Below are 22174 nucleotides of genomic sequence, written 5' to 3'. Positions count from 1 at the left end.
CAAAGATTTGCTTGTATAAAGCAGTCTTTGCCTGCCAGTCCAAGGACGGCAAAGAAGGAGCGAACCTAGCTCTCTCGGTGTGGAGTTCTGGCCACCAGAAGGCCCTCTTTCATGTTGCCACCAAGCGCATGTCTGAAGGTGGTGGTCTTGAAAAAGATACCTTTCCTGAATATCATAAGCACCTGGTAGGTACATATGCAAAAGTGGTCCTTCAGGTGGCCTGATCCCAAGCCATACGGGGCTTTATAGGTCATAACCAGCACTCTGAATTCTGCCCAGAAAAAATTCTGCCCAGCAGTGAAATTGCTGTAACAAGGAAGTCTATAATCAGCCCTCGTCAGCCTATCAGGGGGAAGGTAACCCCAGCCAAGACAGGTTGAATCCATATTCCTGATCTGTCTTTTATTAACCAGGAGCACCTCTGCCTTATCTGGAATATGCTTCAATTTGTTTGCCTTCATCCTGTCCATTACCAACATTTTTGGAACTAAAATAGCTTCCCCAGATTTCAATAGAAAGGAGAGATTGAGTTGGTAGTCATCAGCACACTGATAGCACAGAACCCTTAAACTCTGGGCAATTTCTCCCAGTGATTTCATGTACATGTTAAATAGCATGGGGGAATAAAATGGAACTCTTAGGGGAACCAGAGGCCAACAGCCACAGTGTCAAAATAAAACTCTATCACTGCTTTCTAAGATTGCACCTCCAAGGATGACCAGAACCACTGCATACTAATGCCTCCCAGTTCCATCTCAGACACCTCAGAAGGATACCATTCTCAAGGGTATCAAAAGCTGTCAGGTCCAACAAAACTGACAAGGGCACAACACTCCCCCAGTCTAGTTTCCAGCTGAGCTAGGAAGCTATCACAACTGCAGCACCTTGCCCACAAATGGAGTATTAGAGTCCACCTAGAAAATACCCAATATAGTAGGGTTAGGGAGAGGGTTGTTTTTTATTTTTATTTTTGTTTTTTATTCTTATTCTTATTTTTAGCAAAGGTCTTACCACTGCCTCTTTCAGGCAAGCTGGAATCACACCACTAACTACTGCTATCCACCCAGCTGGTCCCCACAGCTGCTTTATGAGGCAGAAAGGGAAGGTCCAGGATACAAGTGGTAAGACTCATTAGGGTTTAATCATGTAGTTGTTAACAATGAACAACCCAGGAAGATAACCTAGAGTTTGTTGTTGGGGATAAACTCTGGATGGTTGCTAGATGAGAATCAGGCCAAAGAATCAAGATATCGTGCTGAATGCTGAAGGCAATGGTGTGAGAAGATCCCCAAAAAGAGGGTGGAGGAATGTTCTGCAAGCAGAATCCTTCCTCTCATGGAAGGTCCCTCTCCTTTCTCCTCATGGAAATCAACCCTGGATCCAACCCAAGGCCACAAGCAAGTAGGGGGGAAATGCCTGCCGCTCAATTTCAGATGCATATCTCATGATTTCAGTGAAAACAGCATTAAGTCATAGCAGGAAATTTACTTCTATTCTAGTTCCAGCTCCCTCCTCACACACTAACTCTCAAAGGAAACAGTAATACTATTTATTCTGATAGCAGCACTGTTCAGGGCTTTCACAGAACTTATCGAGGGCAGTAAGAAAAAAAACTGCAACTGATGGACTGAAAAAAGAGGCAAAATTCTAAGGGTTTGAGAAGAAGAAATATGCATTACTTCTAAAATAGCTGATGCACATGCATCTTAAGCAGTGCTCTTCAGGAAACAAAATAATATGGAGGAAAAAGTGTCTGGCGTATCAACTGAAGAGCAACATTGTGTCCGCACGTTTTTTTCTTCCTGTGCCATGGAATCTTTCTGTGATCCTCTGTGCAATGCAACTCTTTAAAAAATTCAAGCTGTGGGAGAGACTGCTTCCAAATTAAGAACTCAAACCATCAGGATTACTTTTTATTGTTAAGCTGAATATTTTCTAAATGCCAACCCATGCGTGCAGGCAAAGGATTGTCACCGGTCTTAGGCAATGCACTCAGGAGCACTGGACATGGCTCTAGCTAGGACCTTGGTTGCAAGCCCTTGCCCTGTGCCCAGACTGGACAAGCCTCCATTCCCGCCTCCTCTACATGAAAGCAAAGGGCTCTCCCCACAGTGAAAACTAAACCTGCCATATAACTCAGCACATCATTGTCACATGCCTCCCAACTTCACCAAATATTATTCCTTTGAGAGTACCTAATGCATTCTAGGTGCTGGATAAAACACACAGATCCCCCCTTGCAGCTCCCGTTCCCTGCCAGTAGTACAATGCAACCGTAGTACAAGAGAGGTCCTTTACCCCTGCCTGCCACTAAGGGTGGCCACGCAGGTGAGCACAAGGGAAGGGGGTCTTCTCAGTACTGATTCTGCTCCCTCGAATCAGCTTCCATATCAAAACCCTTCTTTGCACAAAGCCACAGAGGACATCAAGGCAATTTTCAAAAACGTAGAACATAATGAAGATGGGGGTGAGGGTTGAGTTGTTCCACACCAACAGTACCAAACAGATGCCCACAACACTTGCAAAACACAACCCGTTCAGCAGAGCAATGTGTTATTCTGTCTCCCAGAAGAAAAGCCAGAGTTTGCTTAGGTCAACCTTCCCCAACCTTGTCCCTTCCAGACACATTTGGACTTCGGTACTCAGAATTCCCAGTCAATGGCCCTTCTGGATGGGAATTCTTGGAGTTGTAGTCCAAATACCTCTGAAGGTCACCAGGCTAGGGAAGATGCTCTTAGGTACAAAGCACAGGGCAGCCAGTGCTTGGAAATGCAGTATCTCTACCTTAGGAATATAACATTAACGGAAGCTATCTAAACTGTGGAATGTTAAAATAGGTAACTGAATATTAAAAACTGACAGGCAGAAAGTTCTGAAGAGAGGCCTTTCTCATGAGATTGGCTAACACAGGAAAGTTTAATGCAGTTTACAAATTAAAACAGCAGCACTCAGTAAACAATCCATCCCCCCTTATCTCATTTTAGTTCCTTTGTCGAAGCCAAGGTAAACCTGTATTCAGGACTGGGGAAATAATATAAAACAATACAGGAAGCCCATATTCAAGTTGTTGAGTGTATTTATTTTAAAGAAAAGAAAATGTCAAGTTTTATTTTCTAACTATAGTTTCAAACTGTGGCAGGTGTAAGACTTGCTTCACAAACTTAACACTCTCAGAAACTGTTACAAGGCTAAATACATATCCTTTGACTTCAAATTTCAGCATTGAAACTCAGGCCATGCAACTTGTTTAGCACAAGCCTCAAAACAAACAGCTCTTGAAGTAATATCTAATCTCATCTCAAGAATCTGCAACCCACTATGAAAAGTACTTCTCAAGAGCAGATTCCTTGGGCTGAGTCCCTGGAATGCAGAAACTATTAGAATACTTGGGTGGAAAAAAGATCATGATTAAGTGGCATTAGTCAGTTTTGGCCCTACCTTACCTGTCATAGAAAAGGTTATTTAAAAGGAAAAAAAGAAAATTAAATTAGACGCAATACTATACTGAGTGAGCTTGAGTGAGTTCAATTTTATGGAATTTTGGGAGGAGGAAAGGAAGTTATGTGTACTAATAAGCACCTTCCATGCTTATTTCCAGCACAAAGAAAGGAATCTATGTATAACTAGTATTTTTAGCAAAAAATACTGTGGGAAAAAAAGTACACTGATGGGTTTAAAATTTGTGATCTCTTTTCTTGCTACTAGAAGCTGTTTAGCTATGATGTATTTAGGGCTGCTTCCTATGCAAATTCCTTTCTTAGTGCCTCTGCCCAAGAGGTGAGACTGCCTTTTTAGTGATGGCACCCCAAACACCCTACCTAAACAGGCTACTCTGTACCTATTTCCAGGTGAAACCCTGTTTTAGTTCCCCTGCCAGTTTGGTCCTCCTGGTTTAAACACTGTATGAATACATGTTTAGAGCTTTGCACTGCTGCTGGCGTTTACTCTGGTTCTGATCTTGGTTTTATTTTGTTTCAGACTTTAAAGTTTTTGTATGGTTTATAAGTTTCAAGTTCTACTTTGTGAATGGCTCAGAGAACTTTGCCTATCAGGTGGTACAGACATTAAATGAATAAAATATTGTAATGCTGAGGGTACATGCGGGAGGAAGGGCTCAGGAGAGAGAGGAAATTGTTCTCCTCACTATTCCACTGATGGAAGCTATTTTTCTGGCAGAAGGCATTGTCTACTGCTACTAAATCACGAGCTCTAATCACTGGAATTACAGGGCTTAACCATTTAACCAAGGAAAAGCCAACCAAATCCGCTGGTTAAGTTCTCTTTGCATTTCAACTCTACTTTGCCCTCCACCTGGCTTAACAAAGAAAATTTACCTGGAGGCAACTGGAAATCCACTTGAATCAAACAGTTTTAGAAATGCCCAGCCACAGCTCAATTCTCCTCTCTCACCTGTTGACTAAAAAGTAAGGTGAATAAAGTTGATTATCTGGACTGGTAAATTGTAAAATACCTGGGCACCCTCCAGCCCTGGGGCTCACATAGTCTTCCTATACCCAAGCTAGGTGTGTAGCTGGAGCCACAATGGCATGAGCCCAAGGGTTGACTCTCCTTCCTCTCCAACTTAGAAATAACTACTACCCACTCAAAGGTAAATGGGTTCATTCTTACAAACAGATGAAGCTAAAGCAACCTGGTACATTCCAGATGTTTTGAACTACAACTATAAACACTGTGAAATATTTACCATACTGGACAGGGCTGACAGGAAGTGTAGTCCAAAATATATGGAGGACTGATCTCCTAGCTCCTGCTATAACCAAGGTAAAGGATACTCAGATAAGCCTTGCTTTGTCTTTTTCCTTTGTTAGGACTGGTCATTTCTATAGATAACAAAGCAGTAAGTTCAAGGGCTTACCATAAAACATGGCAAGTTAAAGAAAAAAAATCAGTCCTTTGATATCTCATAAGCTAGTCAAAAATATTTTTAAAATAACCATGGTCTTTATTATCATTTCCATGTTTGATGTTGAAATCATGTTGATTTATTAATATATGTCCCAATTCATAATGCTTTAAAGTATAAAATGACAGAGACCTTTATGCTTAAATATATACTTTAATGATCAAGCCACCAGATCACTTCACAAGAGAATGGCAAGGTTTTTTTTAATATGCCACTACCACTGGAATATTCACAATCTTCCAGTTCTGAAGCCTGTTCATTTCAGTGGATTATGATGCTAAGCTCTTCATATAATCCCCGAGTCTCTCATACAGCTTCATGTACTGAGTCACCTGCAGTGAACTTACATTGCGAATATATGTGATCCCAAGTTCAAATAATATGCCAATGTCTGGAGACGGAGAATTGGACCTAATAAAACAGTCTCCATCAAGCACACAAGGTAAGATGCCAGTGATCTATAGCATGGGAGGAAAGCAGAAAATATGTCTGAGCATTTAAGTGTGTTTTTAAAAGATTTCCAAGAACACCAATATCCTTCTTCCTTGTTTTCTTTTAAAAGAAACCATTACATTCAATCCTAAATGTCACCATGACTCAGCATCATTCCATACTGTCCGGCTGGGTATAAAAATGTTAACTCCTCAAGGGCTTGGCAAGCTGTACAATCAGGTGGGCGTTCTGTTTTATTCACCACAAAGATACAGGATTAGATCCAGACTTGCTCTTCTACTAAAGAAAAGACTCCTGCCACTCACAAGAGGAAATGAAATGCAACAGAGATTCCCACTGCAGGAACTGGTATATGTCTGCACGCCAATTCCCCTTTTGCCCTAAAGCCCACCACCACACCTCTGTTCAAGGAGCTTTGGAAGAGATGTTTAGGATATGCAGGGGACTATAAGGGGGAGGAGGAACTGACAAAAATAAACTCCCTGCCTCTTTTCCATCAAGAGTATCTCAGAAATGGGAGTTCTGCTCACAGAAACTAGAGCACCAACCCATGAGTATGAGCCACCAGCAAGTGTCAATTTTGCAGTGGTCTTGATATCTGAAAATTCCTGGAGCAGTTTCCTGTGCCCATTCACCCCCTCCCAGGAAAGTCCAGACGTGGCCTGCTCCACTCTACTAATTTATAACAGAGAAGGAGAAAAAAAGCTAGACAGCTGTTCACTCTTTTCTTTTTGCTTTGCTTCACTGTAGTAGCTCTGGAGCACTTTAAGCCACCCTGACATTCCCTGGAAGGCAAAGCAAAATGGGCTCATCTTCTCGGGGTGGAACACGTAACATTTTTAGCCTTGCCTTCTCCTGGAGGGAGAAATTAACTTGCTCCTGTTAGCTCCATCCTCCACTGATCAAGAACAGCAACCTGTGCTGAGGTCTTTTCCCATATACGGATGATGACAACACACAGAGAGATGATGTCACAGAATAATACCATGCATTTCCTGCTCCATATTATTGACAGCCACAAAGGGAAGGGGGAGCGCACAATGTCATGGCATGACTTTCCATTACTACATCTTGTTTCCATTACTACATGTCGTTTTGGAGGAATCTGTGCGATTGAAGAGAAATGTGCAAACATAACCAGAGATTTTATATACAGACATGCTTCAGACCTATTCCATGGCCTTAGGAAAACAGATATGATATAAATGAAAACATCACCATTTGAAACATTTTCCTGCAGACTACCGACTATAAAGCCAATCTCCTCACTCTCCAATTTGCTGTAGAATTTCAGTATTTCACAGGAAATACTGCCATCTGCTGAACAGCACATGACATTTCTTTCTATTTCTATATAATTCACAATTATTTAAGGCCATACTGAAAGAGCCATTCTCCTTTTAAGAAGGGGGAAATAGAAAGAGAGCTAATTTTAGGGGACACAAATAGAGGCCAAGGCTCTGGCAGAGCAGTTTTCCTAGTCAAAAATCAGGCTCCAAGTTGCTATTTGCCCATGTTTTTCCTGGCAGGGCAAACAGGAAATGAGTGTGTGTGGGGTGGGGGGGGAGATCAGGAAAGAGTTAAGGCAAACACCCCCACAAGCATTCTGAACCCCAATCCAATCTGATGTTTATTTGTTTAAACAGAGAGAACATCAGGAGAGCTAATTATAACTATTTCACATCTGGTTGGTTCTCAGTAAGCAGGCTTTGGTCATGCAGGCTAAGATGTAGGTTCTGTAGAACATGTAATATTGCAACACTTATGTGTATTTAGCCTGGCAACTGAGACACATTTGTATATATTTTTATGGATTCATTTCCATTCTCTGAATAAGAAATGATTGGGTTGGGGAATTATAAGTGAATAGTACTAGAAACCATTTCACGTACTACAGTTCTAAACTCATGTAAAATGCATCATATAATTCTGCCCATAATCATAATTCTGTTTTTATACTTACCCGTGGAGAAAATGTCCATGTTTTGGGATTCTTTGGCTGCCACGTAGCTCTAACTGTATGAATATTACTTAGGATCTAAAATGAAACCAGAAAGCATGGAAAAGACTTAATCTGTCAGTACTGAATAAGTACTGGCTGGCTGGGAAATAATGGGAGTTGCAGGGCTTTTCTCTACCCCAAGACAATAACACAATGATGGACAGCAAGAAGCTGCCTTAACAGTTCTGCTGACAGAAGCAGCTCTGTCTGGAGAAGAACTTCAATGGATTCCACCCACTGGACATAATGTTATAATGATTTGTAGAACTTACTCTGTTACCATCAAAAAGGCAGAGTCGAACATGTCTACTGAGAACCTGTATGCTGAATCCAGGAAAAGGAATCCCTTTACAGTTCCACAGAGTCATAATTAGTGATATACGGGTTGGTCTTGCCTGAATCTGAAACAAATGACAAAACAACAAGATGTTATGTCTAGACTAATATTTCTAAGATACTCAGCAATTCTCCAGAAATATGAACACTTTTAATCAATCTATTATGTGAGATTTATATATCATGGTCAGCCAGTAGCCTAACTTTTTAAGAACTGCATAACAAAGCTTTCAGGTGGCTGAGAATTCTAAGGCACCAATCACTTTATTGTGATTTCTGGGATCTTGAATCTGGATCCTACTCTTAACTTTCTCTTGGAATAGCCCAGGCTCCTCCCCATGATGGCCTTCCTTCAAATAGTCACCCTGCTCCTCCTCCTTGCAAGATTGGGCCCTCCTTCTTTTAAACACATGCACACACGCACACAGTCACCAGGAAAAGTCCTAAATCCACAGGCCGTATATTAGCAACAACTATAATGTTTCATTCTCATGGCTCCCCAAGGACAGATGATAATAGTATATACATGTAGCCAGCAAACTATGGGCTAATTAACCCAGGATTTGTGCCATGTACATTCCACAGGCCTTTTGAATAGCCCCTGAGGTCAGGTTGATCAGGAATTGCTACAGGACATCCAAACCCAGACAGTATAGTCTGATTGTGTAGGTTGTAGGTTGAAACCACCCACAGTGAACATAATTTGTAGTTACATGCTGCAGCAAAATGTGTTTTTATTAACCCATAATTTGCCAGTATTACATGCAAACTGCATCAGTGTCTCACAAACATGTACATATAAACAAGGACATGATGGGTAATGCAAGTACACAAACACACACTCACATTGCTCTTGTATGACCACTCCTCTTCTGCTTTTTCTGCAACAGTGGAATGCAGTCTGCAGAGCTAACAAGCTCAATCAGTCACCTGATTTGTTGCAATACTATAGGAGCAGGTCAGTTGAATGGTGGTTTACATTAGATTTTATTATTTCAACTAAACTAGTTAAAATGTAAGGTTTAGTTGTCACTGAAATCATAAACCATTGCCTGGGTTGTACCACTTCAGACTACAGCTAAGGAACCACATGATTACATGCTCTGTCTACACTATCATAGTATGAAGAACACCCCATTAGGTTCCTTCACCCTGTCCTCTACTCTTCCACATACAAAAAACGTTTTCTAGGGTGAAGAAATCCTCCATGCAATGATATGAATGTGATGTGCAGTCAGTACTGGTGCAGCTCCAACTCAGGTTTATAACCTCCATGAGAACTATCCTATGTGCTGTAGAATCAAAGTTTTGTGGCTTGAGCTACATGCCACTTCAGGGTCATGTAAGATGCTCAAACTCAACCAGTCCTCAGGTCCAATTCACATGTGGACATGCATAGCCTGACATCTCTTCACTTAGTGAGTCTCGGCTGAATGTGTGGATGGCCTGTGCTGGACCTGCTATGTTGGAGGTGATAATGGAAGCTCTAGCTGTGGTGTTTGATCCGTGTTGGCTATGGCACAACCAAGAGATGCTCTGTTGGCAACATACAGGTATGTGAGGGGGATGTCACATGGAGGTGGGTAGAGACCTGTTCTGCCTCGCAGAGGAAGGCAGGATGTGCTCCAACAGAGCAAAGCTCGGGGGACCAAGGTTCCATTTAGATGCCAGGAAACACTTCCTGACAGTTAGGACCTCGAGGGTATGGAACGGGCTTCCACAGGAGGTTGTTGAGGCCCCATCGGTGAGGGTGTTCAAAGATAGGCTAGACATGCACATGGTGGGCATGTCGTGAGCAGAGCCGGCTGGAGCCGGAGGTCAAACTAGATGGCCCGGGAGGCCCCTTCTGACTTGCTCTATTTCTATGCTTCTATGTAAGCATCAAGTGGTAGGCATACATTGGCTGCGGTCATGTGATATGATAAGCCACCCTACCCAAAATACACATGACACAGATGATTGGGTAATCATGGGGAAGGCACCCCCATCCCATCTCCTTGGTCCTCCTCCCGGTACCCTAGGAGGCACTGCAGGAGGAGAAAGATGTTTCCTCCCTCCCTGCTGCCACCAAGAGCTGTTTCAGCCTCCATGTGGTTTGACTTTTCATTTCAAAATATTTTGGACAGAGATTAAGAAAGCTGACTGGCGCCATCTTTTGTTTCTCTTGTTTGTATTGCCTTGGAGGGGCTGCCTGTGGTTGCCAACCCTCTTCCCCCAAGTGAGTGCAAATATCTGCACCTTTTTAAAAACCTGTTCTGCCACATTTGTGTAGAATCCAAAAGGGCAAGGTAATTCAGGGAGGCTAGTCCACGCTGCAAGGCAGGATTTTCTCCCTTCTCCCTTTTCTCCCCAATATTCTCCCTGACAAGTGTCACATGCCTACCCATCAGATACCTGCAAAAACCACAAGAGAACCTTATTCGTGAAAAAAGGCATGTTCCCCCTTTCTCAGCAGGATCTTCAGGGTTTTTGAACAGAGAGCAGGTATCCCTAATTCCCCCTCAGTTGGGAAAGTTTTCTCTCAATATTGACATTAGGGAAATATTCAGAACTAGAGGGGATTCCCACTTACAGATGTCAAACTCAGAATTCCTTTTTTGATGTGAGATTTGGAGAGTTTAAAATATATTTTTGCCAGGATACTGTACCCTATATACTGGTACATTTTCCTGTCAAAACAGAATCCTTTAACCCCTTGCATATTCCTCTTTTAAAAAGGAGTCTGAAGTCTGACAGATCAGGTGATTTGCAAAACTGTCAACAGAAACAGTCAACTGTCAACTGTTTTAAAAATATCAGTGGCTTACAAAATGCAACAAAAAAAGAAAATGTAAATTTCATAACTACATTTATTTCCTAATATGTTCCCCAAATTTTCACTGCATTACATCTAATAATACCTCATCTTCTGCTACCCTATATGTAGTTTTATTAAGAACACAAACTTACAGTGCCTTTTTCAGGGTTCCACACTAGATCTCGGAAAGAAAGATTGGAAGGTGTCAGCTCTGGTTGTAGGAAGTAAGAGGCTCGAAACTGAATTCCTAGAAGAACAACATGCACTTTTCAGTGTTTTATGGTCCTTTATGCCTTTACGCCTCTTGCTTGTCTTCAACGGGGCTTAAAAGTTATAAACCTCAAAGCCACAGCACAGCTCAGCTGCAAGCTGACATCCCAGCCTGAAACACGTTGACTTGGCAGCTAAGTTCTATTGAGGTCAGAACTTACTTTCAAGTAATTACATTTAGGATCACAGTCCAGTGGATTTATGCACAGCAAGAGCAAGTCCATACATTCAAACACTAATCCTAGCTTGCTAGCAAGAATACCTGTATGTGCTTACAAATCTGTTTCTATCACATTCACATTTTAAAAATTATGCTAAAGAAGCACACTTACTATGATGGAAGGAAAACATTTTAAAACTCTGTTAAAAGGATTCTACCACCACTGCTGACCAAATCATTTAAAAGGAATCAATGTGACATTAAAAATGTACTTTAAAACAAACATACATATTAACAGTGATCACATTCTGCAGTCAGAGTTCCAGTCATCACCTAGCAAACATTCACACCTCCTTAAGGAAACCTGCACTACCCTCTTGAGAATTCTGGATTTAATCAAATAGCTTTATGGAACTCCTACCTTCTTCCAAGAGCTGGGCAAGTGTTGAAGGTCGGAATCCTGCAGGAACTGCCCCCATAGTTGTCAGCGCATCTAAGGTATTATTCTGTTCAGTAGAGAAGAGAAATTCCAAGCCTTGACATCTTCACTGTATCTATTCTCTGTCTTACCTTGCAACAACAGCTCTGCCTGATTTGAAAGTATTTGGGGCAAGGTTGCTTCACAGCTGCCATCCCATTTTTCGCCCCTAGTGCACCACAGCTGTCACGCTGCCTTGACCTCCCGTGTTCCACCATCCACTCTCCTTTCCCCAACAGCCTGGCCACTCCACTGTCCTTTCCCCACGGCTTCCCAGTTGGCAGAGGCAAGAAGCTGTCCCCATTTTCCTTTCTAACATTTAATCAGGTGGGCACACTGCACAGGTGCCTCTGAGGCTGCTACTATGTGACCAAAGGGTGTTATGGGGGGCATTAAAATGACAGCTGGTAGTAGCAGAAGCCTCCGCAGCATGTATTTTACCATGCAGCACATCTGCCTAGCTAAACGTTAAACATAAAATGAAATAAATAAATTTTATTTATTTACAAATAAAATAAAATAAATAAGGATGTTGCATGGAAACAACATCAGTCCCCATTCACAGCTGCCCATCCTTGGTGCTGATGCCGACTCTTTCCTGCTGCCACCAACACCCATTACCTTTCACCACTGTCTCCTCCAGCAGTTCTTTAGGAGCCTACTAAGCTTCAAGGCCCTGGACTGCGCAGCAGCTGTCAATGAATACCAAGTGTCCTGAAGAGCTCCTGGCCAAACAAACAAGCACTACACAGCTGCAATTCTATGCATGCGTACATGTGAATGACCCCACTGAACACAGTGGGACTCACTTCCGAGTGAACATGCACAAAATAGCACTGTACACATTCTTTTCAAATAGTTTGCTACTTGAGCAATCCACAGGCAGACTATTTGAGAGATGCAGTAACAAGTTGGATGGAACTGCTATGCCTATTTCTTTGATGCATACCCAAAATCAAGTTTCTGACCCAAAGAAGGGTCCCATCAAAAAGTATTAATGGCATGTAAATACAATGCCATACAATACAAGCTTACCTCTGTGATGGCCTTTTTAACAGCACTCCAGTGTGAGTCTGTTCTGCAAGTGGTATAAACATAAAAATATATTACAAACCAAACACACAGATTAAAATATAAAAATAGTAAAATCAGACAGGCAAATTAGCACTCAGTGTGTATGTCTGTTGATGGGTTGTCCAATCCTACAATGCTGACTGAAAATGTCAGCAGGGGACTTCCGTTGAACTGTGTGCTGAGGCTGGGATCTTTATATAATCTCGTCCTGTGGCTACAGTAGCCTTTGTTTCATTACTCCCTGCCCACCTTTCATGACCATCTGTAAGATCATGTCAGCACTGCATTGCAAAATTTGGTTGCTTCCAGACAGAGGGCTCCTTGCATTAGAAAGATGAGCTTGTGTAGCAATTCCCTTTTCCCCCCATAACCTATTTCCTGTGATTAAAAAGACACCAGAAACAGTGGGCATATGCAGGAGAGTTAAAAAAACCCCATAAAATTCTGTGAAGAGATAGGGTAATATTGCTATAAAAACATCAAATGGAAGCACCCTATTCAGGCTGAAATTCCATGCACAGGTACCTGGGAGTGGGCCTCACGGAATCTAACAGCACTGATGTCTGAATAGACACGTATAGGGTTCTATTATTTAATTTTCAGTGCACAACTGAAAATACATTCAAAGGTGTAAGAGAAATGAGGAGCAGAGCTACATTTAAATAAATTCTTTACTACACTTCGGATTTTTTTTCCTTATTCTTATATTTCACGACTGAATGGCTTTTTAAACAAATAAAGCAATATATAAATGTTAATAAAAAGATAAAAATGATACATTGTAACTATCTTTATTGCAAGTCTGATTTTATTATACAGATGCATATTTTACACAGCTTGAGCCAGCTTCCCTTCCATTTGCTCTTCTAGTAATAAAGACCCGGATTGCATGACACAACAATTCATCATGGCTTAATTTGTGTTGTGTTGTGGCTATTGTGTTGCACTGCATGTCCACAGGTTCCATTTTTGCACAGTCCCCATGGGTGTCCAGCTTGCCATGTCACTTGATCCCAGGTAGCATGGGTTGTTTGAAGGTTAGACAATGCTCAAATAACTCATGGCTTGTTTTAAGCTTATGCAAGGACTACTTAACCCTCAGAGGAACCGTGCATGACATGATGATCCACAACAAGCTGGGCACACATTGGCACTGTTCAGAAATGGAGCCTGTAATGGTTAAATGAAATCATGATATGCAAATGGGCCCTGTTGGCAAAGGACCAGATGGATGGTGCTAACATCCAACAGGGAATGCACAGACAATAAAGGCTGCTTTGTAGTAAATAAGTCTCTTTGCAAAATACAAGTGATAATTAGAGATATGAGGAATCTATAGGTGTGGGAAATCCCTGAGCTCAGCTCCTTGGAATCTGGTCCACTTTGCAACAACCCAGAATCAAAGTGCTCATGGAGTGCTTGCCAGGAAATGTGTCCCACATGCTCTGCAAGCAGCACCCCTCTTCTGTGCCCTCCACCACTCGCGGCAGCAGGTGGGAAAAATTGCTGATTGCACAACTGGGGGTCTGTGAGTGTCTGACGACAACTTCTTGCCTTGGCTTGCCTGACCAAGCATGAGAGGAAGTCTGCAAATGCAAGAGGGGTGGATTCCAAAAGGGTTTATTCCAGCCTTAGTGATAATACATTTCATTGAAAGCTCTACCTTTTCAGGATCTTGGCTCCTCCTGTTTCATCTGCCACCTCTATATCTTCCTCTGTTTCTTCTTCACTTGGCTCTTCTCCCTCTCTTTCCTTGGCATTTATCTGCAAAGGTAACATGTTTACAATAATCAACCAAGTCCTCGCTTTATTTTATAAGGGAATGTAAAAAAATGACATAATGCAATGGAATGAGCAAGAATAAGCATGAGCTGGAATTTTCTGTTTCAGGTAACAGCTCCATTGTGATTATATTCTGAGCTGGATCCTGCGTTGTTCTTCCACAAACAGAAGAGCTCCTCAGGCTTCCCTGTAACTAAGGGTTCTTTTTTTGTAGTGCTTCATAAAGACTGCAGAGACGATGTGTGTAATCTGCTTTGAAAACTTCAGAAAAATGCAATAACATCATGATTGCCATACTGTACAGTCAGAATAAGTTATCTATCATGTTTCCAAGAACCTATCTCCAATCCAGCCTTCTCTTTTCTTTTCCTTTTTAAAATCAAACCTGCTTGCATTAATTTTTTAAACAACTCTTAAAAGGACTCTGTAAATTCAAGGGCTAGGATAGAGGAATGCACTATCTATCTATCTATCTATTTAGAAAATTTCTATGCCGCCCCATTCGCCGAAGCCTCGGGGCGGCTCACAAATAAACTGGCTATACTGGCTAGAAGCCATAGCAGTCTGTGAAGACTTTCTCAAAGGAAAGATTCTCTTCCTCATGATGGAGAAACTGGCTGACAAAACCACAATATATCACTTTAGCTCATACAAACAGTGAAATTTGCATGAGCTGTTTAGTGTTGCATATGGTTTGTTAATCACACCAACAATGCTCATTCTTGCCAGATTCAGGTGAGTAATCCTCTTTCTCCTCACCATTTTATCCTCAAAACAACCCTGAGAGATAAGTTGGGCTAAGAGGCAGTGTCTGGCCCAAAGTCACCCTATAACTTTCCACACCAGCTCTTAAGATGTCCACAATAATGCTAAAAAAAAAGTTAAAACTCTATAGAGAGAAACAAAAGTATACTAACCATTAGATAGGTTTTAGGCACAAGGCCACTCTCCCCTTTGGAATTTTTAGCCAGCCACCATCCATCAGGCTTTTTCTCAAGTATGAGAAGGACTTCACCTTTCTTTAATATTAGAAAGAGAGAAATGAAAACAGAAACTAATAATTAATACTCAAGTATTTAAATAAATTGTATCAGCTGTATTCACTGGATGTATAATGAAAGATATAATCTATTTTGCTGTTTTCCACCAAAAAGTGACTGCTATTTTTATCAATGAAAGAAAATGGTTTAATATTGCATACCAGAAGATGGCCTTGTAGATTTACAAACTATGAATGCAAGCTGTGTTCCATTCCACTTACTCAAAATATCTCTATAGATTTTAATTGGGCTGGATCGAAACAGCATCATTAAATCGGAACTGTTGCATCACAGATACAAAACTTGATGATGTATTCCATCCCTTTGCTACTATCTAGATGCATGTTCTTTGTACACAGGGGTAGAGCTACATGGGTGGCCCACTTGCCTTTGATTCTCAATGTTCCACTAAATGCTAGGGGGCAAAAGTTCAATGAGACTTTTGTAATCATCAAAAACCAGTGGCAGTGGGAAGAATTAGGGAGGTAGGGAGAGAATCCTCTCTGCTCCAAACAAGTATCTGGGGTCACTAGTGACATATTTAGTCACTATCCCAGTTCATATCTTTACAGTTTCCAGTCAGAATGAATGGCAGATACCGTATTTTTCCGTAAGATGCCCCCATGTATAGGATGCCCCCCACTTTTCCTACCCATCTCCAGCATGCAAGCTGCCACCGCCCGTGCTCTCTGCCCCCCCGCATGCCACCCCCCGCTTGCCCGCTCGCCACCTCCCCTCATATGCGCCAGTCCCCCCCCAGCACTCCCCCCCACCGTGTATAAGACGCACCTTCATTTTTAAGTAAATGTTTTTAAGAAAAAGTAGCATCTTATACATGGAAAAATACAGTATTTCCGCACACAGAGACAGAACCCGCAGAACTGAGTTGGTGTCATGAGCTCACTTGGCACAGCACACCCATGTAGCAACACAGCCCAACTTTGCTAGTCTAGCAACAGCCGCCGTTACCAGAGCTATGTAGCTTCTTCAAATTAAGTTGTCCATACACTGAATGGAGGCATCAGGCATGATTCAGGCCTGAAAGATCTACAACTGCCCCACAATGACAAGCTGATGCTACGCAGTTGCAACACTTGGTGAAGTGGGCCCACAGATCCTAATAAGGTACATTTCACTTGCTTTAAATGTCAGATCCCCTTCTTGCTGGGCAGCAAAATCACCAAGAGTGATAAAATTTGTAATAGCTGAATCATCTCCTAGTTTGTCTTCATCATAGTCCTCTGCTTCCTCCTCCTCCTCCTCATCTTGTGTACTTTCTTCTTCTTCCTCTTCCTCCTCATCTTCCTCTTCAGTCTCCTCATTTTCCTCCTGAGTCTTTGGGCTGCTTTCCCTTTTATGTGTGTAACAAAAAAGAATTAGATCCAACAATGGTCTTTTAAGAATCTCTTATATCAATACCTTCATGATTCAGCCAATATTGCCAAGGTCTTCCCCTTTCTAAGGATACAGGAACCACGGGTTCCATTTGCTCCCCAATTTCATATTTTGAATCCTCAAACATGAGACAGATAACAAACACATAATACCAGAAGGCACAAAATATCATCCCTCTTATCCTCATCTACAGCTTTTATGAGGAGGTTTTATATTGGTCCTGACCTATACACATGTTCAAATGTAAGCATGTCTGCTACAGTCCAATTTTGTTAATAAAACAATGCCTGTTTCAGGCTGTAGTCCTAGGAGAAAGTCTCATTAAACTCAATGGAGCTTATTTTTGGATAGATAGGTACAGGACTGAGCTACTCAGCTACTTACACATGAGAGTCCTTCATCTCATTTTCCCGGCCAAGGATTGCTGCAAGTTTCTCCAGCTGCTGAGAGAGCTTTAACAATTGCTTTTCTTCTTCCTCTTTTCTCTGATTATAATTTCCCACAGGTGCAGGCTCATCTGACTGTGAGATAACACAACAAATTGCTGGAAAAATCCATGCGAGCATTAAGATTTGAACTATGTTTGATCTGGAAAAGTCTAATATTAATAATATTTATGAGAGATATATGAATAACATACATTCACTTTGTCTTTGGGTGATGTTTACCCAAAAATGGATATGCAGCTGTCCAAGACAACAGGGTACATGACAATATGCATTGAATTTAGGAGGACACAAATCCAGGCGTCTATATAATGGCCAGGACAGAAGAAGTGCTGTAATGATAGGTCCTACCTGAAAAAAAAATTCTCTAAACATTCTGACTAATTTATTTTGTAACAAAAATCATGTTACTTAAAAAAGACTTACTTTCTTCAGGTTCTGAAGTGCAAAGGCATTTTCATCCACAGTCTTCCTCAACTCTAAACATCTATGGCAAAAAGTCTGTATTTTATTTCATTGTCTACAGAGCCAGAATGACAGATATTGAACCAAGCATTTTGCATATACTTTTGGGCTGAGTTATTAACAAGTAAGTTCCATTCCTGAGAAAACAAAAATTCATCCTTAAGTTGAATTTTTATATAATGCAGATCATGTTTAGCTGGATCTCCATATTTGAGGGTGTGGGGGGCACAGGACCCCTATCAAAGTGGAAAAACTGCAAATATTTCTAGCCACCACCACCCAAACTCACCAGTGTCTCCTCTTTGCAGCAAGGAGATGCTGGAGAGAGTTCTCCCTCAAGATAGGCAGGGCAGAAAGGTTTGCTTTGGATGCCTCCTTCTCTGCCCTTTTGCTTCCTCTCTCTCTTATAGTGATGATGATTTTCTACAGTATTTTTTAATAGGCTATGGCAGTTCATTTGTAAATATGAGTTCATTTGTAAATAACTCAGACACTCATAACCTGGGGACTGCCTGTATATACTTAGAAGTAAATCCACGTAATTTCAATTAAGCTTTAGTCTATATAATTATGTATCAGCCTGTAGCCTCCATTTTTTAGATCACTATTCTAATCTGTTCACATCTTTAAAAAATCAACTAATAACCACCAGTAAGTGTTAGTGTTGCAACTTTAATATTGCATATATTTGTATCACTCCTATAAAAATAATTATTCAAATATACATTACCTCTGATTAAGGCTTTTCTTTTTTTCAGCATCCAGAACTCCTATGTCCTTGCTTTCTTGAAGTAAAACACCAACCTAAAATGTTTTGTGATTCAGATTCACTTTGTTAAAAAAAATAGTTGTACAGTTTCAAGTGTGTAAAACCAAAAGGAGAGCAGTCCTATACATGTCAACACAGAAGGGTTTAACTAAGGATCACTCCCAAGTAAGTGGATATTGGATTGACATATAAAGCCACAATCTTAAATGGACTTGCCTGTTAGTAAAGCCCACTGAATTCAATAGGGTTTACTTCTGAGAAGACCTGAATTAGTTTGCACTGAAAGATATGGCTGCAACTCATACAATGAATTATAGTAATCAGTTCAGCCTGAGTATTTTTATGTGAGAGAAATATGCTACTAAGATACTGATTCTGTGAAAACTGCAATAGCCTGGTTTTTTTTCCAGACTTTTACAGAAATTTTCTCTTGCTTTTTTACTTTTTTTTTTAAACTGACCATTTAGTTTTGTGTCCTTGTAGTTCTTTTCAAGAGGTTATTTGTACTAACAAGCTTTATATGGCAGCACAATCCGATATATGTGTACTGAGAAGAACATCCTATTGAGTCTAGCAGTGCTTACTCCCAGGTCAGTAGTACATGAGTGCAGCCTAAATAATAATGGAAGATAATAAAAGCCATGCTGGATCAGACCAAAGGTCCATCTGTAAGGCAATCTGTAAACATGGTGGCAAACCAGCTGCCCACAGGATCCTTCAAACAGGATGGGCGCAAGACCTCCACCTGCTCAGCTCCTCAGCAACTGGTGTATCAAGACATGCTGCCTCTTGTAAAGGTGGTAGCACATAGCCACCAAGGCTTGTAGCCACTGATAGCATCCTCCTTCATGAATCTGTTCAATCCTTTTTAAAGCCATCCAGACTGGCGGCCATCACTACTTCCCATGGCAGTGAATTCCATAGTTAACTATATATTGTGGGAAGAACTACTTTCTTTTATCTGTTCTAAACCTCCCACCAATCAGCTTCATGGGATGACCTCTGGTTCAAGTGTCATGGGAGAGGGAGAAAAATGTCCCTCTCTACTTTCCCCACAAGATGCATTATTTTAAACATCTCTCTCAAGTCCCCCCTCACTCACCTTTTTTCTAAGCTGAACTGTCTGAGCTGTTGTAGCTGCTCCTCTTTAGGGAACTGCTCCAACCCCCTGAACATCTCTGTTGCCCTTCTCTGTACTTTTTCCTACTCAATAATGTCCTTTTTCAGGTAATGCAACCAGAACTGAACACAATATTCCAAGTACAGTAGCATCAGCTATCTGTATAAGGGAAATAAAAAATTTGGCAGCTCTATTTTGGGCTGACATTTTCATTGAGTTGTCCACTACAACCCCAAGACCCCTTTCTTGCTCAGTCACTGCCAATTCAGATCCCATCAGTGTATCACTGAAGTTGGGATTTTTTGCTCCAAGATGCATTACCCTACACTTGCTTATACTAAACTGCGTTTGCCATTTTGATACCCATTCTCCCAGCTTAGAGATCCCTTTGCAGCTTCTCATACTCCCTTTTGGTTTTAACCACCCTAAAAGTTTAGCATCATCAGCAAATCTGGCCACTTCACTACTCACGACTTCACCGCTTACTGTTGTAGTGATCTTATCTGTTTAGAATAAAACTACCCAAGAATACATAAAGAGCTGTGTTGGATCAGACCAAAGGGCTATCTAGTCCACCACTTTCTTCACACTGTCCGTTTTCGGCTGCCCACGCAGGCCAGAGTGCAAGAGCACCCTCCCCACCCCATGTTCTCCAGCACCTGGCCGTCATCGGCATACTGCCTCTCAGACTGGCGGGAGGATAGGGCTATCAGGACTATAAGCCATTGACAGCTTTCGCCTCCACGCACCTCCTCTTAATGCTGTCCAAATGGGTGGCCATCTCTACATCTTGGGGAAAGGCTGCATTCACCATTAGCTGCTTAGAATAGATCCACTAAAATGAATGGGGCTTGATTTCGAGTAACGCTGGATGCGGTCTCAATTTCAACGCAGATGCTCAAGGCTTCTTGCGACGAGAAGCTGCTGAAAACAGCCAGGGAGCCCGCTTAGGAAAGGGGCCTGCCGCTGCACAACCCCGTGCGAGCGACGCAGGAGAAACAGTCCCCATCAACGGCCGGAGCCGTCTCTCCACTCGGCCACAAGGAAGCCCCGGGCTGAGGAGGCGAGCCGGCAGTCTGACTCCCGCAGCGCCCTTCGTCTCTCTCCTTCCTTCTCCCCGCCGACTGTCTCGGCGCTACGAGGAGAAATCCCCGTACAATCCCAGGAGACCAACAGAGAAGTCACCTGCTCCCGGAGCTCTCGGCCCCGACGCAGCGCACTCTGCAGCGGGCCCGTCCGGCCCCGGCGCCCGCTCATTTCTCCAGCTCACGGGAGGCCCATCGGCCATTTGGTTACCAAGGCGACAAGATGCTGCGGCGCGGGGTGGTGACGTTAACTCTGGCGCTGGGAGAAAGTATTCGCTGGGGAGAGGGATCGAGGGTTTGCTGCTGTGAGAATCGGACGAATCAAACTACAAGTCCCGGCAGGCAGTGCGTCCTACACCCAAAATTGTCCTCCCTAAAGGGAAAACGGGAAAAGAAACCTGAAAGTGGACATTGTCTTTCAAGGCGACCCTTAAAATCGTATTTCTGAAGGATCACATTTTTAGAAATAAATATCTTAATATCACCACAGTTTACAAAAACTGTGTTCCATACAGCACAAAACTTATTAGGCTAACTGAAAAATCACAGTAAGCTTTTGAAATTGCCAGATCTTTTCATTGGGGAAGAGATTACAAAAAACAGGGTAAGAAGGGAACAAAAGATGACCAGTTTTTTGTCAGGATGCGTGTGTAGTCAAAAAAATCTTGTAATATGATATGGAGGAAGTGTAAGTTATTTGATAGTGAACCATTAAAGTCAAACTGGTCTAAATTCATTCTAAGGTTGTGGCATACGTATTACAGGCACAATGTTCTCACTGCAATGCAACCACATGTACATCCATACGCTTTTGTATATTTATTTCAAGCACCACAGTCTGAAATGTACACCAGATTATTTATTTTTATATACTGCAGCCTATAGGCCAATGTAGGACTCTCTGGGCATGTAATTTATTTTTATTTAAAACTTTTATACCCTGTCCCATACATAAAAGTTCCCAGACCATCCAAAAACAAAGCCACAGCATAATCTTGCATTAGATTACTAATGCAAAAAACAAACATTTATTTATTTATTTAGAAAATTTCTATGCCGCCCCATTCGCCAAAGCCTCGAGGCAGCTCACAAACCATTAAAATATAATACATTAAAAATATAAAACGAATTTACAATATAAAATAAGTCGCCCTGGCCAAAGAATAAAATAGGAAATAATAGTAACAATTAAAATGACGTTTGACTAAAAAGGTCTTCGCCTGGCGCCGAAAAACAAATAATGACGGTGCCAGGCGGACCTCTCTGGGGAGCGCATTCCATAGATTGGGCGCCACCGCAGAGAAAGCCCTCCTCCGAGTACCTACCCTCCTAATTTCCTTCATGGAGGGTTCCTGGAGAAGGGCCTCTCCCGCAGATCTCAGGGGCGGGCAGGCGTATATGGATGTAAGCGCTCCTTCAGGTAGCCAAGACCCAAGCCGTTTAGGGCTTTATAAGTCATCACCAACACCTTGAATTGGGCCCGGACTTCAGTGGGAAGCCAGTGAAGCTGACGGAGGACTGGAGTCATGTGAGCATAACGCCCCGTCCCCGTCAGCAACCTGGCAGCTCTATTTTACA

General features: G+C 42.0%; 1 protein-coding gene across 1 annotated transcript in view; it reads right to left on the bottom strand.

Moving 5' to 3' along the window:
* NPHP1 (nephrocystin 1) overlaps positions 1–20805 on the bottom strand; it is a 32482-nt gene extending 11677 nt beyond the window's left edge. The window contains exons 1-14 of the mRNA XM_044428927.1: positions 20697–20805; positions 18353–18426; positions 17584–17644; positions 17096–17232; positions 16457–16667; positions 15194–15295; positions 14158–14258; positions 12456–12498; positions 11364–11448; positions 10665–10759; positions 7652–7780; positions 7341–7415; positions 5272–5382; positions 4335–4417 (exon numbers count right to left, since the gene is read on the bottom strand). Coding sequence (XP_044284862.1) covers positions 4335–4417; positions 5272–5382; positions 7341–7415; positions 7652–7780; positions 10665–10759; positions 11364–11448; positions 12456–12498; positions 14158–14258; positions 15194–15295; positions 16457–16667; positions 17096–17232; positions 17584–17644; positions 18353–18426; positions 20697–20768 — 1379 coding nt within the window. The 5' untranslated portion in view covers positions 20769–20805. The remainder of the gene's footprint in view (positions 1–4334; positions 4418–5271; positions 5383–7340; positions 7416–7651; positions 7781–10664; positions 10760–11363; positions 11449–12455; positions 12499–14157; positions 14259–15193; positions 15296–16456; positions 16668–17095; positions 17233–17583; positions 17645–18352; positions 18427–20696) is intronic.
* Between the last annotated feature and the right edge of the window lie 1369 nt (positions 20806–22174).

Source organism: Varanus komodoensis, unplaced genomic scaffold (assembly GCF_004798865.1).
Source record: "Varanus komodoensis strain SLA01 unplaced genomic scaffold, ASM479886v1 scaffold2, whole genome shotgun sequence".
Classification (NCBI taxonomy): domain Eukaryota; kingdom Metazoa; phylum Chordata; class Lepidosauria; order Squamata; family Varanidae; genus Varanus; species Varanus komodoensis.
The sequence above is the reverse complement of the archived record's forward strand: the minus strand, read 5'-3'. Positions and strand labels throughout refer to the sequence as shown.